The sequence below is a fragment of the Phaethon lepturus genome, unplaced genomic scaffold, assembly GCF_000687285.1.
Source record: "Phaethon lepturus isolate BGI_N335 unplaced genomic scaffold, ASM68728v1 scaffold442, whole genome shotgun sequence".
Classification (NCBI taxonomy): domain Eukaryota; kingdom Metazoa; phylum Chordata; class Aves; order Phaethontiformes; family Phaethontidae; genus Phaethon; species Phaethon lepturus.
The window spans coordinates 83,072-99,692 of record NW_010522346.1 but is presented as its reverse complement, the minus strand read 5'-3'; the positions used below and the strand labels follow the sequence as shown (position 1 = coordinate 99,692).

Here is a 16,621-nt window from a genome sequence, read left to right as displayed (position 1 = left end):
TATTAAAGATGAACTTAAAAGATGTTAAATTCTGATGAAGTCTCTCAGATGGAGAGGAATTCTGAAAGCCAGCAGCTACTTGCTAAGAATATGTGAAGCACAGAAGAGGCAGACATACCTAGGAATGACTACAAATACTGGAACTATTCCTTTCAAGCCATCAGCTTGCATGTGAAGACAGAATTCCTGACATAATAGGGGTAAGAGCAAATTCCCCCAGAACTGAGATGACACAGAAAAACTGAGTCCCCACTTCTCCACATGGGCCAGCAACATAGTGGTCTTTGTGTGCTCCAAACAGCAAGTTCTGCTTTAGCTGTTTTAAGTGTTGTTCTTTGGGGTTTACTCACTTCGTGTCTTTATTTTGAAACTCAATACCTACTCTTCTGAACCTCTGCAGCAAGCCTTGATAAAGAAACCTTTCCTTTGTTCTAGCACAAGTCTCAGTAGTGTCATGTGCCCTACTGATGAAGCCAGTGAATTGCAATTACAGCAACCTGAAAGGAAAGACACTTGCACTTTAAGGAGCCATGGAATTAGGCAACACACACTGCCAGCCCACACAGCATCCGTGCAAGGGTTGCACTGCACTATTTGCTTTTGGAAATGGTGAGCAGCAGCCAGATTTGTTCCACATCCTAGAGTGGTCTCAAACTCCATGCTAACCTGAGAAGCCGCTATCAGAATCAGGTAAGTAACTACCCTCCCCCAGGGAGATGAGCTTCTCCAGCCCAAAGGCTAGTGAATCCAGCCTTATTACCTCTCCCACAGCAGCCAGGTACCGTGCTACCTAGGGGCACATAGTCAAATATTTCTGTACAGCTCTTGCCTCTGAAGTGGCCTTTTAGAATCTTTTCATTAGGCACACCAGAAAAGATGAAAAAGCATAACCTTAAGCTCCTACACAGACCTACACATATTTTCAAACACTTACCATGACCTCCTCAAGGCTTTTAGAATGCATTCCACAATTTAACGTCTTCCTCTACTACTCAAGTAATTGTGGCTGCCAGCACAGAAGTTATATGTAACAGCTGAGCTAATGACTCGTTTCAAATCCCAAACAGGTCCAAGACCTCCTTTGGGGATAGAGGAGCTAGGCAAGTACACGGTACATATCTATGATCATGCATAGCATACTTGTTCCATCACTAGTCCAACCCCTTACCCAGTATCTCTCTCACCTTCATGAGCTCCTGGAGGGATTCAAGTTGGAGGAATTTGCTTTCTGTGATCAACTTTTCAGGATCACAGTGCTGCAAAAGACAGAAAAGAGGACTGGGCATCTGGGGAATGGGAAAAGCACACAAACAGATCCTCCAGAAACACAGCTTGTTCCCAGGAAAGATATAGATAGTGGTTTTAACACAATTCCCTGGAGGAAAACTGCTGCCAGCTAGTTCACTCCTTTAACATCAGCTACCTTTAACAGACCTGATCTGTGCTAGACAGATTTTAACAGATAACTCCTTTGTCCACACACTGCTCAAACCCCAGGTTTAGATTTTGTTGGCCCCATATGCCTTAACACTGACTTGGAAAAGATTAGTCATTTGAGAATTTAGTAATTTCTCTTCAGTTATAGGACTGTGACACCAAGGGCAGATCCCAGCCTCTTGTGGTGAATCGTTCCTGTTTTCATGTGTTACTACATTTGTACGTAACAGCACATAAGACCCTTTAGCTGTCAATGCAGATATGCTACTCTGCAGTTTCTTACAATTCACAAGTCCTCTGAAACCTGCAATACTGCCTAGAAGCATGCATGTTTATGCTTCTGTTGCCTGTTATCCACACAGTACTGTCACCACAAACAAAAGCAGGTTCTTTTACAGTCTGTATGTTACCTTTATGCATTCCAGAGCTGATCGCTTTGCCTCCTGTGTCTCTGTAGATGGCCCTCTCATACCAGATTGCTCTGTCCCACTGAGAGTGAGCCAACTAACAAAACTCAGCACTGTAGATTCACCACTGCAAATCAGAAGACACTGGCATCAGTGAGAAAATAAGAAATCACACTACTCACCAGCTTTGGTACAAAAAGGACTGCCTGGAGGCATCTACAACACTCACCGGTTAGATGGCGTCTCCTCACGTTGCAGATAGATTTTGCCATTAGGATCCACAAAGTCTTCAACCTGGAAGACAGACCAGAACATGTCCATGATCTATTGTCTACTTCTTTGTAGCCTTTCCCCTCAATGTTTCACTTAGTAATGAAACACTATACCCAACCCACCTTGTGTAGGCAGTCAACCCCAGCTCTTCATCCTCTCATCCTTTCAATAAAGTGTCACCCCCAGCTGGCAATACTAATGCCCCGCTCTAATACTTTGTGCCTATAAGCATATCCCTCTTCTGCACGATATTCAAAATCTGTTCAAGGAAAATGAACACTGAAATTTCTCAAATCCAGCAAAAAGTAAAATGAGAAAAAAATTAAATCTTGCAAAAGAAGCTGAAGCCTGCACATAACTTGAACACTAAACCCTTTGTAGGCTTTCTAGCTCTGTATGCACTTTACCAAAGCCAGGCCTTTGCTGGAGAGCTCTCCTGCTCTTCGAGAACTCGTTCTATGAAAAGCCAGCTTCCCACTTCAATTACCCACCAGCCGCCTATTATTACCTCCACCATGGCCTTGGGCAGCAGCTCTGCTCGGAAAAGCTGTAGCATGGCCTCCATGATGTTTTTCCAGCCCTCCCGCAGAATGTCACCATGGCGATGGGCCAAGTGAAACACAGTCTTTGCTGCAATATGGGCCTTGGGATTACTTCCAAAAACAGTGGGCAGGTTCTCAATAGACTGCAGGGAAGAAGAGGGGGTGGCAATCAGTCAGCAAGAGATGTTTTCTTTTCAACACAAATTAGGGCAGACTGTTCAGAACTGGTCACAGGAAAGACAACAATTCTGTGTACGATGCTTGGATAACTCCGCAGCTCATATTCACTTTGCACAAAAACAAGGACAAGACAGCCTACCTGATACAAGCTGAATCACTGAACCACCTAGACATAAGCTCTCCAAGAACAACAACAATACAGCACCTTTTGAAAATGCTTGCTGAAAACTTACTAACACTAATTTATTCTGCTATGGGAACTCATTCCAGGATCAAAGCCTTCTACAGGAAGTACCATGTCTCCTCTGGAAGCAGCAATTACTCCGCTCTACTGTTAGAGAGGGAAACTATAGCCAAAAGCATTACTGACTTGCTCACCTACTCCTACCACTACTTAACAGCAAGATTCAAAGTAAGAGTGATGAACCCTAACGTACAGTCTCTGCCAATAATTGCTCGATCACAATTCCTCATAATCTGTTCAACACACTCACAGCTTTTCAAAATACAAAAAGTGTGCTACATCATTTAAACCAACCAAGTATATGCTGCCAAAAAAAAGAAAAAACAGCAACCATGTGAGCTAGTATCAGACACTGTAACATGTTCCATGTTTCTGCAGTTACTTAAGGTCATTGCAATGTCCCTTTTGACAAGAGATGGGCTTTGCCATTCTCTTGCTTACGTGGACAAAACCCATGCTTACTCCTTCATCAAGAAAGGAGAGAGAAGACAGGAGATACGATGGATTGAAAATGTGTCTCTTCCAATCTCAGACCTGAAGTTCAGAGAAACTAGCTCTTGCTTCAGCCAGACTGCGGCAAAACTATTATCAAAACGGGTCTTTGATCTAGAGGTGAACTCCACTTGAAGCACCAATCTGGAATTCTGGCAAGAGATGTGACAACTGATTTGTTTTTTCCATTGTTGCTATGGGGAAACCACAGGAATACATATACCACTGAAGTGTCAGAGTACAAACAGCAATATGCCTGATTTTGCACTGGGGCAACAAGCCACAACCACTGAATTAACACACACACAGGTTTTGCCGCTACTTATACACTGAGACAGTATGAGTCTTAACTCTGGATCAAGAAGTGGGGCACTCACTCTTCTTAAATCACTTAATCCCCCTCCATGTTCCTTTACATTCCTCTTCTTGCAACTAAAGTGGCCATGCATAGCAATTGCAGTGCTTTGAGAGGATGCCTGATCACCAGGACTATCTGACCTGGGAAGTGACTAGCAGCTAAGTGATACTTCCCTTGCTTTCTAACAGTTGTTCTTTGTTTTGCCTCCTCAGCCCCTGAAGAGAGCCCCTCCTTCTCCCCTTCCACCAGAATGTCTCTCAAATATTTGTTCAGTTGTCATATCCCACTACTGTCTCCAAGCCTTACAGGAATTTAGGACAGCAGAAAGTAATTGGTGTACTTGGAATCTGGCCAAAGATAAGAAATCACAGCCTTCTTCAAATCCAGAAGTCTCTGATTCTACGTCATCACCAAAAGACATACTTGCTTAATTTACACAGACCTCAGGCTGCTCCAGATTCCAGTCTCACAACTAGATGGGATGCAGCTGGCAATAGCTGGTGCCTCTGAGGGCTTAGTCTAGTTGTTTCTACTGTGTAAATCTGTGTCAAACAGTTGTTTCATGGCAGACATTCCTCTGCTTGTGTTATCTATTGGTAGTCTTGAGGTCTGGTATGCCTGGAGAGGATCAAGTATTTCATCTTTACAGTTGTGAGCTGTGGAGGAAGAGGGAATCTAAAGCAACCCCACCGCTTGGGATTTCTTTGTCTTTTATTACTCAAGTTGGTACTTTTTCACTGCTACCAATGCCAGAATGCAAGTGATACAAAACACCCAGTCCAAACAATACTGTTTGCAGGACTGCTCCCTTTCTGCTATCCCTTCAAGGTATTTTAAAAAAAAAAAAATCACCTGTCTTGGCCTTTTTACTCGCATGCTTTCAGTCTTGAACAATTTTGTTTCCCTTTTTTGTATGTGCGGCAATTCTATTCGGCTCACTGTGGGTCTTGCACTGGTTCTCAGAGCAATACCCTGAGATTCTTTGCAAGTTCTGACCCTTTAAAGGAGTTGCTGTTGTCATCTTCTTAGGACAAAGCATGGTCTGCCACACACTGTCTATCAAACACCTTGGGGAAAAACAGGCTGATGCTGTAACACACAAACAGATTTGGGCAAAAAAAACTTACACCAACCACTACACCTTGAATTTATTCTCACAGTACAATCCATGGAAATGGTCTTTAGGGATTGCCAAAAGTGGGGCTAACAGCCAATCTTATTACCAGACTCCACACACCAACTGACAATTTAAAGCATTTGCTTTTCTAACCCCTTAATGCTGGGTGGATGCACAGCCCCTACACTTTGGAAGAACAGCTCACAAAACAGTCCCTCTTGGCACCACATAAGCCCTGTACCTAAATATTCAATAGCTGAAATGCTTAAATTTGCTTGGGATCATGGATGATTGCTGTCTTGATCACAGGGAGATCTATGTCTCCTCAAATCAAGTAGGTGGAATAAACACTTCCACATCATGGAATTCTGCTCTGCACAAACTGTCACTTATGAGTGAGTAGAAGGATATCTGTGTAATTGAACCTGTCCTATGGAAGTCCTACTTCACTACACACTTTTCATTTCCTCCTCCAGAAAACTCTGGGCAGGGGCTGATAGATATCTACAGATACTGTTATAAATAAAATAAGCAAATTTTACTGCTTAACAGAGGAAGAAAGCTCTGATAGAAGCCATGCTGCTTTCCTCTCCTTGCAAACTTACCTCGCTGCTGAGGGCTGTAAACTTGCAGAGAGAAATTATGAGATTGTCAAACACATCACTAAGGCCATAGTGAGCAGAAATCATTGCACATTTCCTGGGGAAAGAATAAAGCAGAAAATAATGTAGCAAGTCAGCACAGACAAGTCTGTCTACAGGACAGCAAATCAGAGAGCCTCTCTGTTGACATTTTAGACCTTCCTCTCCACCCACTCATAATGAATGCTGATGTATAGAAGTCTACTATTATCCCTCAAATAACCTCAATCCTCATCCACAGATCTTGGTATTTGTCTGTGCTGATGCAAGGATCACTTTCAAAAAGGGAGTCTAAACAGACAGACCACTTGCTCATGAGCCAATATACCTAATCTCCTGTCTTGACATAAGAGAGAGTTGCTGAGATTGGCAGTAGTGTTGAAGGTCTGTTTCCAAGGCATCATGGCTACAGCAGTGTATTAACAGAGATTTAAAACTATGCTTAAGGCATCATTTGGTCTGGATCTAAGCATGACCAAAGATTGTTCCAATACAGTTTTTCACAGACAGCAAGTTTTTTGAATACTGGTCATCTGGGAAAAAAAAAAAATCCTCCATCCCATTCAGCCACAGCTATGGCCTTATACATGAGAGGTTTTGTTCATATACAGGGATTTTGCCAGCATCATTGTGCAAGTTGAGTGACTTTTTCACCTCACTTCTAAGCAGCACAGCTATGTCAGCAGGTCTGTTAAGTGTAACCAGGTTGGAGTTTAAAAATACATACCCCAGGCACTTTGATTTATTACAACACAGCGGTCAAGCCAAACAGCGAGTGGCAACTGAGGCCAAGATGGGATGAATCAATACAAATGATAGAACAAAACTAGAGGACCACAGGTCACAATAAAATGCTCTTCAATTGCTAGGAAAAGCAACAGTTGATATTCACTGTGATGTCTCTAGCAAGTAAATGGGAGACAACGGCCACACTTCAACTCTTCTGAAGAGTTCTCATTCTCTTCATGAATGCAAGAGTTACCTGAAACCAGAGATAGCCTTCTGGATGATTGTTTCTTCTAGGCTCTTGTCAAAAACATACGAAAGTGCTGCAATGGTTGGCCCCCATGTCATGGCAAAGAGATCGTGGTCATAGCTTCCAGGAGGCACATGGAGAAATATTCCCTCATCAGTGGCACCACGATGTAGCAGGACATTCCAGATATAGTTTTCCTTCACTAGGCCCGTCTGTTCTTCTGGCATCACTATCTCATCATTTCTACAAGGGAGGAAGGCAGAAAGGTTGAATTTTTCATCCTGAGCCAAACCTAACATTTACACAGTGCCTTTCATTACATGGTCCCAAAGCTAAACACTACCTACTCTGGAATGATTTTGCCAGCTCCTGAAACATTCTATTTTCTTAGGCCTGCCTGCTTCCCCTGACCCCCTTTGGTATCCTGGATATTAAGTCTGGTGACTCTCAGCAGCACCCAGCAGCAATTGTGTAAGGATAGCATTGAAGAAACAGCTACCCAACACCGTAGCGGGAAATGCAACACATACTGCAGTTAAATGATGGGAAATTTCGGACAGCACACTGGCATAGCTTCATTCCCCCATCCCAACTCCCACCCAGTTAGACTGCTCTGCATATCTCATTACTCCCAGATAAAAAAAAAATTAAAATTGTTATGCTACTGCAGGCAACAGTAGGCATGAGTACCTTTGTAGTACCTTTGTATAAGAATAATGTATATTTGTATAAGAATAATGCATATATTCATATTATGCCAAAAATCAAATATCAGAAAGCCAAGTAGTACAAAATTGAAGATAAAACAAGAAACCAAATGTATGATGGGTGATTCATAACCAGAGTACCACAGCTCCTTACTCTAACTGGATTAAAGCTATACAAGTATAAAACAATTATGATTAATACCAAGTAGCACTTGCAATCCCAGGTTAAAATACATCAAGTCTAAATACATACTCCCTAGATTTGGGTAACATTGCACAAGAGATAACCCTCTGCAAATGACCAACTAATAGAACAAGAGTCTCAAATCTACTAAGAACAGTAGATTGCAGCCAATCTGAAAAGTAGAGGTCTTTCTGAAACAATGAAAAAATAATGTCTGTCAGTTGCCAAAGGAGCAATTTTCATGTGCTAACAATAACTGTAAAAAACCCTCTTGATCTATGCATAAGAAATAAGCTCTTCTCAGTTTCAGGTACCTGCATATTTTGACATGACAAATCATTACTGAGATTATATAGAAAAATACGTTTGCAGTCAATAGCACATTTTTTCTAAGAACCCGTATTTGATTAATATGAACAGAAGCAAGTGAATGGGTTTATTTGGAAAGTCTCAGGAAATGAAATTGTGCTCAAAAGTGAAATGCTGAGATCCTGAAGAGATCATGTGCTACTCCGTACAGATTACAGTCTGCTTTCTTCCCCCCCTAATAACACAAAGAAAACAAACAGTTCCTCAATCTCAGCTATGACACAGGCAACCTATCTGAGATGGAGCAATACTGAAATGATACACCAATTGTTTTAGCCATAGAACATACTGAAAGAGCTGAAGTATCTGGTGAAAGGATGATAAAGGCAAATAGACTGGGACAGAAGCATTAGATAACTGAAAGGTATAATGATATTCTCAGGGTACTACTCAAAACATTAAGAACACCCTCAGGGGAGAGAAGACAATCAAAACTAGAGCTCTGCTTGAAAGCTAGAGCTACATCTTGAAGAATTTCTAGATATTAAGTACAGGTGACATACCTATCTTCCCAGCAAAGGCTTGGAAGGGAGGGTCAGACTAATCCCACTGCCCTGCTTCCAGCCTGAGCCACTGCAGATTGAAACCAGCTGAGAGTCAGAGTCACATCCTGTCTCCTCAGAGATATAATCCTCTCAGCTTCAAATTGGCTGGGCCTGGATTTACTGATAGGCTAGATTTCTGAGCTATTATTAAAGCTGCCCACCCAGAGCTAGTGTGTGCACAAAAGAGCCTCAGCTACCAGGAATTCTCAAATATTGGTCACTGTGCCAAGAACTTCAGGGGTGGCAGAAAAGATTGGTGCAGACAGCAGCTTCATATGAAGAGCTCAAAACAGAACATATGAAACTGAGACCTGGACACATATCAGGGCACTAGTGCTGTCCTGGGTATGAGATACTATTTCTAGCACTACATAAAAAGTTCTAAAGAAGTCTACAGGCCTGGTGTGGAGAACAGAGCCTTCTTAGATAGAGCATTTCACATGTGCTGGTCTTGCTCAGCCATTCTTTCGCATGTTGATAGAAGTAACGTATTTTTTAACTTTAGCTTAAGCTCTGTGGATTAAAATACCATGGCAAGAACCCAAAGATACAAATCCAGTGCAATCACTGTGACAGGCTTGTTACCACAGCCCCACATGGAGCTGGAATTTGGTCTGAGGCAAACAGGCACATGATCAGTGAGTGTCTCTCCGTACTCTCCAGAGGTCTCACAGACAAAACAACTCTAGTTTGCTCTCTGCATACAAGGAGATGACAGGTTGATTCTTACTTGATAGCATGGTACATGTCTTCCAATATGTCCTGTTCAAAGTCTTTGCCTCCATTCACACCTTTCAGGTTCTTCCGAAACTCCTGAAAAAAGTTACACCAACGTTAATTCCTAGTACCTCCAGCTTTAACTGCTTGGCTAGGGTCAGTACTCCATTACTTTTTCATGGGACTAGGAGATTTTCCTGTGTTCTTCAACATGCAGCCTCAAAGTTCAAAGACTAAATGCTATTCTTAGTGGCAGTAGCGTGCAGCAACTCCTGTCTCTTGTCATAAGGAAAGAAGAGAGACACAACATTACACATGCTTAGCTGAGGCTGGACATCACTGTACCACCACACTGACACTCACAGGACTTGAACTCTCTAGAAGCCCACAGCAGTTCAACGATCTTCTCATTCTTACTTATATCTTAGGATACAGTTTGCTCATGCACAGGCAAGCCTCTTGACAAACTTGGAAAGCTTTCTGCTAAGCTCACAGTTCTTCATACTGCCCCTTTCGCACAGCTCCCCTCTCCAACTGCACTCAATTTCAGTACTGCACACCAGCTTATTGTATACATGAGTGATGAATGCCAGGGAAAAAAGAGAGTATCATTGAGATAAAAACTGGTACTACGTTGCTATCAAAACCAGAGAAGACAGGTGCCTACACTGGTAACACTCACCTCTAGAGTCATTGGGACATTCTGCTTGCGGACATTATGGTTGTGCTGGTCAGTGTTCAACATAATAACTGCATAGGCCAGGGCAAAGCAGGCATCGCTATTGGCAAATGGGGACCCATTTGATTTCTGAAAGGCAAATGTATGCACAAATTAGTCCTACAGTAATAGCAGTATCAGTGACCCAAGACAGCCATTTTCCTACCCACAGTACTAAATCATCTCTGGGGCAAACAAAAACCCCAGGTTCTGGCTCCAGCTTCCAAAAAGCACCCCAGAAATCTATGTGTCACTGCCATCTGCAAAACAACAAGCTCCTGCCTGCAGGGCACAGTAAGCTTACACAGGCAGTTTGATCTGACATGTCTATCATGGCAAGCAGATGCACAAGAATGCAGTTTTGAGCTTTCTGCCCACCAAGTACACACCCTCCAATGTTCTGTGAAGGCTTCCAACAGCCTCTGGATTACAGGTGCCTCTCCTGGTAATCTGAAGGCCTCTAGATAAAGTCGTAAAGCTTCATCCAGCCTTAAACCCTGGAAGCTGAAAGTCCTGCAAAAAGAATGAAATGCAACGAAAAACTGAAACAGGATGGAAAAGGTAGGATAAACTTACTGACTACAATCTTGTTTGTTTCAGCATCAGAACACCAGATTTCACAGAGAACAGACAGTAAAGAGGGGAGGGTGAGGAGAGAAGAAATATACCATGAACAGGCAAAAAACAATAAAAGAGAGTGTACTGGTGTATATTGGAAATGGATGTGTTCGTTGTTATGTTACTAAGTTACATATGATTTGATATTGTGATTTATCTCAATAGCGTTAGTGAATTTGATTGCTGTCATTTTGAAGTTACACCAAGCACTGCACCAGAATCCCAGATACCCTACTCCTTTAGTCATAAACTGTTGACCAAGTCTGGGACTAGGAGTGGATTCAGCAGCCTGTAGACTCCTCTCTGAGAAGGAGTCTAGAAAGCAAGGGGATCCACTCTGAACCTTGTGACTCAACGGGAGGGCATTCCTTTACTTACCTAATCTTAGTCATAAACCATTGACCAAGTCTGTGACTAGGGATGGATTTCGGTCCAGTCTGAGCCTTGTGACTCAACAGGAAGGTCTCCCCTACTTTCTCTCCTCAATATACATAAGCCACATTAACCCAATTTGATCCACAAGCAAATCATTCCAATCTAATTGTAACTTGGTTTCTCTTTGTATACTTTTTCATGCTAAGTGAGTAACAGAGTGAACCTTGCCATCGAATTCTATTAAGTCATACCTTTTTACAAATCTATATTAAAATAATTTGCTTTCTAATATCTTTGGTGGTGACTCTTTAACCCCAACCACTCATTCGTGACAGAGAGTCAACAATCTTACAGGTGATTATGTATGTAATCATCCCTCCAGTCTTCGCAGAGACTGGCCCTACTGAAAGGAACTTTAGTATCATACTATTATATGTATCTAAGATGTCACCATATGCAAGAGATGTAGAGAATTAAGGCATGATGGTACACAAAGAACCAAGTCCAATGCCTCCAGGAGCTACTGTTCTACTGCCTTTTTAATCACTGAACTCTTTAACTTTCACCCCTTTCTATTTAAAAGAGATACAGAAAGATACTTGCCCAACAAAGCTTTCCAGCAAGTCTATGTTCTTACGGTCACTCACAAATTCCCCAATCATCTTTTTGTCCAGGCGAGGATTTTCCCGTAGCCACCTGGCCACCTCATTGTTGTCAATGGGAGTGGCAAGAAGGTTCTTCTCCTGCAGAAACTGTATCCCTTTCTTTGGCTTTTGGTTGAACTGCTCTGTGCCGGTTATCAGGAGCTGAAAGAGACATTCTGATAATTACAAGCTTGAAGTGCATTCCTTACTTTAGATTGTTCTTGGCATTTGAACCAAAAGCAAATTAAAAAATAGATCAATCTCAGCATGATCAAGTTTATTGTACTGCGTAATCCAGCAAGAAGGCTAACCAAGGCTGAAAACCTGCATTCATCACAAGGATTCACTATCAAGTAATACTGGACAGAGCAAGCATAAGCTGCCGTCTCTGAAAAGCTCTGACACTTCACCAAGCAATTAGCTCTGCTACAAATGCCTCACCTGCTCTAGTATGTAAACAGAGCAGAGGAAGGTTTCTGATGAACATGGGGCAAGATCAACTCTACCAAGTCATAACAGCAGCACTGCTCCATGCCCTCTTCTGTCCCCTTTGGCTTCAGGTTCTTGTACTCTGCCTCACTGCCACAAGACATGCAGCAAGAATCCTTGGCACCTATTCAGCAGGCACAAGGAAGAAGTGTTGCAAAAGCTCAAACTAAAAACCAGAAAACATTCTGCTAGAGAAACATGGTCCCAGAAACAGCTGGTATTCCAGCATGAAGAGGCTATCTGTAGGCTGGGAAGAGCAAGTATATTTTTCATTTTGAAGGGAAGTCAACTACTCTGCCCTGCTTGATTTTAAGAAACTAGACTGTGCCACAGTCACAGTGTAATAAAACACCTGACTAAGAAAGGGTTAACTGAATGTTCTTGGTGGTGTTCAGAAAAACCAAAAGCACAAACAACTGTATGAACTTTACTAAGGCACCAGAATAAATGTCAGTTCCCTGTTAGCTCCTATCACGATCAAACTGCTAGCAATGACCTAGTGAACTAAATTCGTGACCATCATGATTACTAGCTCCCCTGGGTTTCTCAGTACCTCAAAAGCCACCAGCCCTCTGTTCTCTGCTTCCCCTGCCTGTGTGAACATCCTCAAATTGCAGTGAAACACAGATCCTGAAATAGACTGGAGTGCACAAGGACCCAGTGAGGGCATAAAAAAATAATAACCATGTGCTGCCTTGGTATAACAGGCCTGAAGGGACTGTGTGACACTAGCAGCATTTCTGTTCAGCTGTAAATCCTGTAACCCAAGCCCTAGGGTATTCTACGGACTGGTTATACTTCTTAAGACCACCTGAAAGGAGGTCAGACTGCTGGCAGTTTGCACTGCATTTATAATCATGTCAGCCCTATGCTTCTGAGCTTCTGGTCATTGCCTTTGGAAACATCAAAGCAAGCTCTCCATTTGATACATAATTTGTTTTCTGCTTTTATTTAGCTTTTTTTCCTCCTTCTAGCTGTGGTAATATTTAGTACTTCAGAGGTTAAAGGAAGCAGAACATGCTGGTGCCATGTCGGCATCTACATTACTTAAGGCGAATGTTTTGTGTGCCCTGTTTACATGCTCAGGACGAAACCATTAGCAGGTTTAGGGTCAGGAAAGTATTTTCCCTGGGCAAACTAACAGAGATTTATGAACATCTTTGTGCCCTCTGCTATAGTGTAAGGCTTTGCCCTTTTTCTAGGACCACCTGGAACTTTCTTTAAGGAACTCTCAGCCACTGGCAATGCTCTTGATTTCTTCTAGCCTTGTTTTCCAGCGCATTAACGCTGGAGTATTATCTGAGGTTTTCAACTAGAACAGTGGAGGCACTATGCAAGCTCCCTTCTCAAGAACAGACTTTCACAAAAGTCCATCAGCAAAGCTGCCATGAAGGCTAGATTTAATGCAAACCAAAGGGTTATAAATGAAACTAACTAAAAATCAATATTAATTTCTTAGAAATTAGCTAATGCCAAAACTCAGTCATTCCTTTGAAGACTGTGCTGACAATCACTTCTCCCCACTGTTCTTGTTAGCGTTATCCCACTGCAACACTGTGTTGTAGGTAAAGAACCAAGTTCCTAAGTACTGAAGCAGACTTCCTAGAGAGAAACCAATGCCTTAAATTAACTTCAGATCAAGAGACTGCCAGAGTGGCTCACAAAGCACAGGTTAGTATGGCAGTAGAAAGAGATCTGTTGTACTTTCTTCGGTATTTTTGTTTAAGTAAGCTTAAACAAATATGACCACCATTCCCTTATAATAATGTAAAATAAAAACACCTATGCTGGAGAGAGGTCAGAAGCCTTTTAGCCAGGTACAATTCAAAACCCTTTCTCTTTACTACCAATAATCATCAAAAGGCATTAATTTCTTTTTCTACTAGATCATCTGGCTCCTTAACACACAACTACTATGGCCACCCATGTTCATACAGAATGTGTCATTTTCGTATTGAAATTTAGTAAACTGTGATTTCCTAGATAACCTAACTACCTCACATATATACTGTGCAAAGAGAACAAAGTCTGTAAAAAGAACACCTGTGAATGAAGACAAACAAAAAACCCAACTAAAAAAAACAGTCCCATGTAATCCATAGGGACTTTAGCTATCATATTCATCCGCTGTCTCTGGAGATGAACAAGCAGGCCAGTACTTGATGTTTGACACAAGACAGCAGATAAATACAAAGCCATCAGCATGGTGCACCTTTGTCAGCACTAGACCTAGACTCAAACGACTTCAGGAATGGAAAAGCTGTACAAAGTTTAGACTGTAAATTGGATTAATAAGGTTCAGAGAAACAGACATCTAGACAAAGAATGGCTTAGCCACAATCAAGACAATCTTTTCAGTCATCCTTATGATAAAGCAAACACAGGAGTAAACAAATCAGAACAGCAGGCTAGACTCTTAGTTTCTACTATGGGCCTCTTGGTACGGTCCCCATTTACAGCTTTGGTAATAGTAGGGAACCTGCCCTTTTTGATGAAAGTACCCGATTATCTCCATATAATACAAACTAGATCCAGCAGCTTTCCCACCCAGAAATCAGATAGGCCTAGCTTACAAACTGTGCCACAAAACTGCCCCAACACCTCTTGCAACTTTTAGCACAACTTAACCAGAACAGGTAATAATCGCTGCTGTCTCTGCAGTGTAGCAGGATTTTCAGTGACTATTTAATTCTTACCAGCAGAGACTAGAACTCAAAATTTCTGAGATATGACCAATCATGCAAAGCCCACATGGGATGGGAAACAAGGTGAACACTCAAAAGATCCATTTGTAGTATATTCTAAATCATACCTTCTTTTTGTTCTTAATCTGCATAAGTTCCTGAGGGCTCGGAAGGATACAAGAAAATCGAGTAGGTTTCCTGGGGATACTCTTCTCAGCTGGAAGGACAAAGCATCATTACATTCAAACCTATCCCCAGAGTAGCACTCAGCCCACAGTAGTGTCCCATCATAACTTTCAGTCACGGAGTCTTGCTGCAATGTGCTGCCCTGCAAATGGCAGTGACACTCCTACTGTTCAATTACTACATTCCTCCCACCCACATTTTCTTCAGCATAATTGCATAGTAACTTCTCGTCCTGGACAATTTCACACATCCACAAGATTTAATTTTCTGGCTATTTTGACTGCTTACATTACGGATTCCCTGGAAAGCCCCTGGCTACCTTAAAAATACTAAGCACTGGTACGAATTTCACACACTTCTGCCCCAAAGTGACCCACCAGATCTATCCCCCTCCCAGAAGAAATGCAACTGTTAGTAGGCATGTATAGCACACATATAATAAACAAATATTCACCACATACCTCCTTCTAATTTTGAACACACAATAGCTACAGTGGTCTATAGTATAGCAAGACCAGTCAGCAAATGTCAGGACCATTCTCAGCACATACACACTCAGAGTGTCAGGGTACCACAGAGACTATTACCTGCCTCGCTTCCTCCTTCCAATTCCATGCAGCCCTCCTTCATCTGGTCAGCCATAAGGCACCCACTGGTGGGAGGACATGCCCCAGCTGTCTCCGAGACTGTACTGGAAGATTTTCCCTCACTGAGTACTCTCTCATTATCTGTAGAAGTTAAAAAAAGAAAAAAAAAAACCCCACACAACCAAAACCCATACATAAACAAACCAATAAGCCAAGGCCAAAGGTAGCAACAGAGAAATTATGAACTGATCACTCTAAGCTGAACATGTGCTTATTCAAAGGAGTTCCCCTCAGTAACTGAGATTCCAGTATCCTCAGTATTTTGCCTACATGAATTCCATGCTATAGCCTCCTTCTGTTGTGACTGCCAGTCTTGACATGGTCTTTATATAAAGCCTCACATGAGGGGCACATTTTAGTATCTGTAATTTTTACAAATAGCAAGGTTGTTAACATCAGTGTGTAGTTATAAAACATGCAACAGGAAGACTGAAAACATGGATTTAAGGAGCTTACTTTGTCAGCTACCAAAATGAGATCTGCAAGTTTGGCACAAGACTAAGCTTAATATCAAAACATCAAAGAAAGAGGTCTTACTATGGCTCGTTTCTTTGGTGTTGTTCATGGTTTCTGGGCTGGATTTGACAACTTCCTTCTCTTGTTGATGTATATTACTCAGTACTTTGGCCTGGCAATGTGCCTCAGTGCTATCTATCACTGTCAGCAATGCTTCCAGAGACAGCAGATGGACAGTATACAGCTGTCCAGAAACTGGAAAGGCATTCTAGGAAATAAAATATAAGTATTAGTCAACTTTCATGCCTCTCTCACCATAATGGGGTAAGGAAGTTTCCCCCCACAGCTTGGGGAAGCCTAAAGCATACAGGAGAACACCCTAAACTTTTCACAGAAAGCTTTCTAGCATATACTTCATGCTTTATCTGCTCCAACATTATCAAAGCATCATGGCTATTCTTTTCTGCTTCCAAACGTTCAACGGTCTTCATCTCTACAGACTACTCACCCCAAACTTTTTGACCACTCCCATTCTTAAGTTCTGCATCTGGGCTTACCCTTGTTCTGAGTTACTGGCTTCCCCTTCGGCACCCGCTGGTCCCTCCCTCCAGCCCC

The 16,621-nt window shown here is 42.1% G+C and overlaps 1 protein-coding gene across 1 annotated transcript in view; it reads right to left on the bottom strand.

Annotated features, from left to right (window-relative positions):
- Window positions 1-1,184: 1,184 nt before the first annotated feature.
- Window positions 1,185-16,621, bottom strand: part of GBF1 (golgi brefeldin A resistant guanine nucleotide exchange factor 1) — a gene marked incomplete at its 3' end in the record, with an annotated part of 93,144 nt that continues 77,707 nt past the window's right edge. The window contains exons 15-27 of the mRNA XM_010281758.1: window positions 16,088-16,274; window positions 15,491-15,631; window positions 14,846-14,934; window positions 11,504-11,706; window positions 10,297-10,420; window positions 9,872-9,997; window positions 9,203-9,285; window positions 6,674-6,910; window positions 5,656-5,749; window positions 2,626-2,802; window positions 2,074-2,138; window positions 1,848-1,971; window positions 1,185-1,256 (exon numbers count right to left, since the gene is read on the bottom strand). Coding sequence (XP_010280060.1) covers window positions 1,185-1,256; window positions 1,848-1,971; window positions 2,074-2,138; window positions 2,626-2,802; window positions 5,656-5,749; window positions 6,674-6,910; window positions 9,203-9,285; window positions 9,872-9,997; window positions 10,297-10,420; window positions 11,504-11,706; window positions 14,846-14,934; window positions 15,491-15,631; window positions 16,088-16,274 — 1,722 coding nt within the window. The remainder of the gene's footprint in view (window positions 1,257-1,847; window positions 1,972-2,073; window positions 2,139-2,625; window positions 2,803-5,655; window positions 5,750-6,673; window positions 6,911-9,202; window positions 9,286-9,871; window positions 9,998-10,296; window positions 10,421-11,503; window positions 11,707-14,845; window positions 14,935-15,490; window positions 15,632-16,087; window positions 16,275-16,621) is intronic.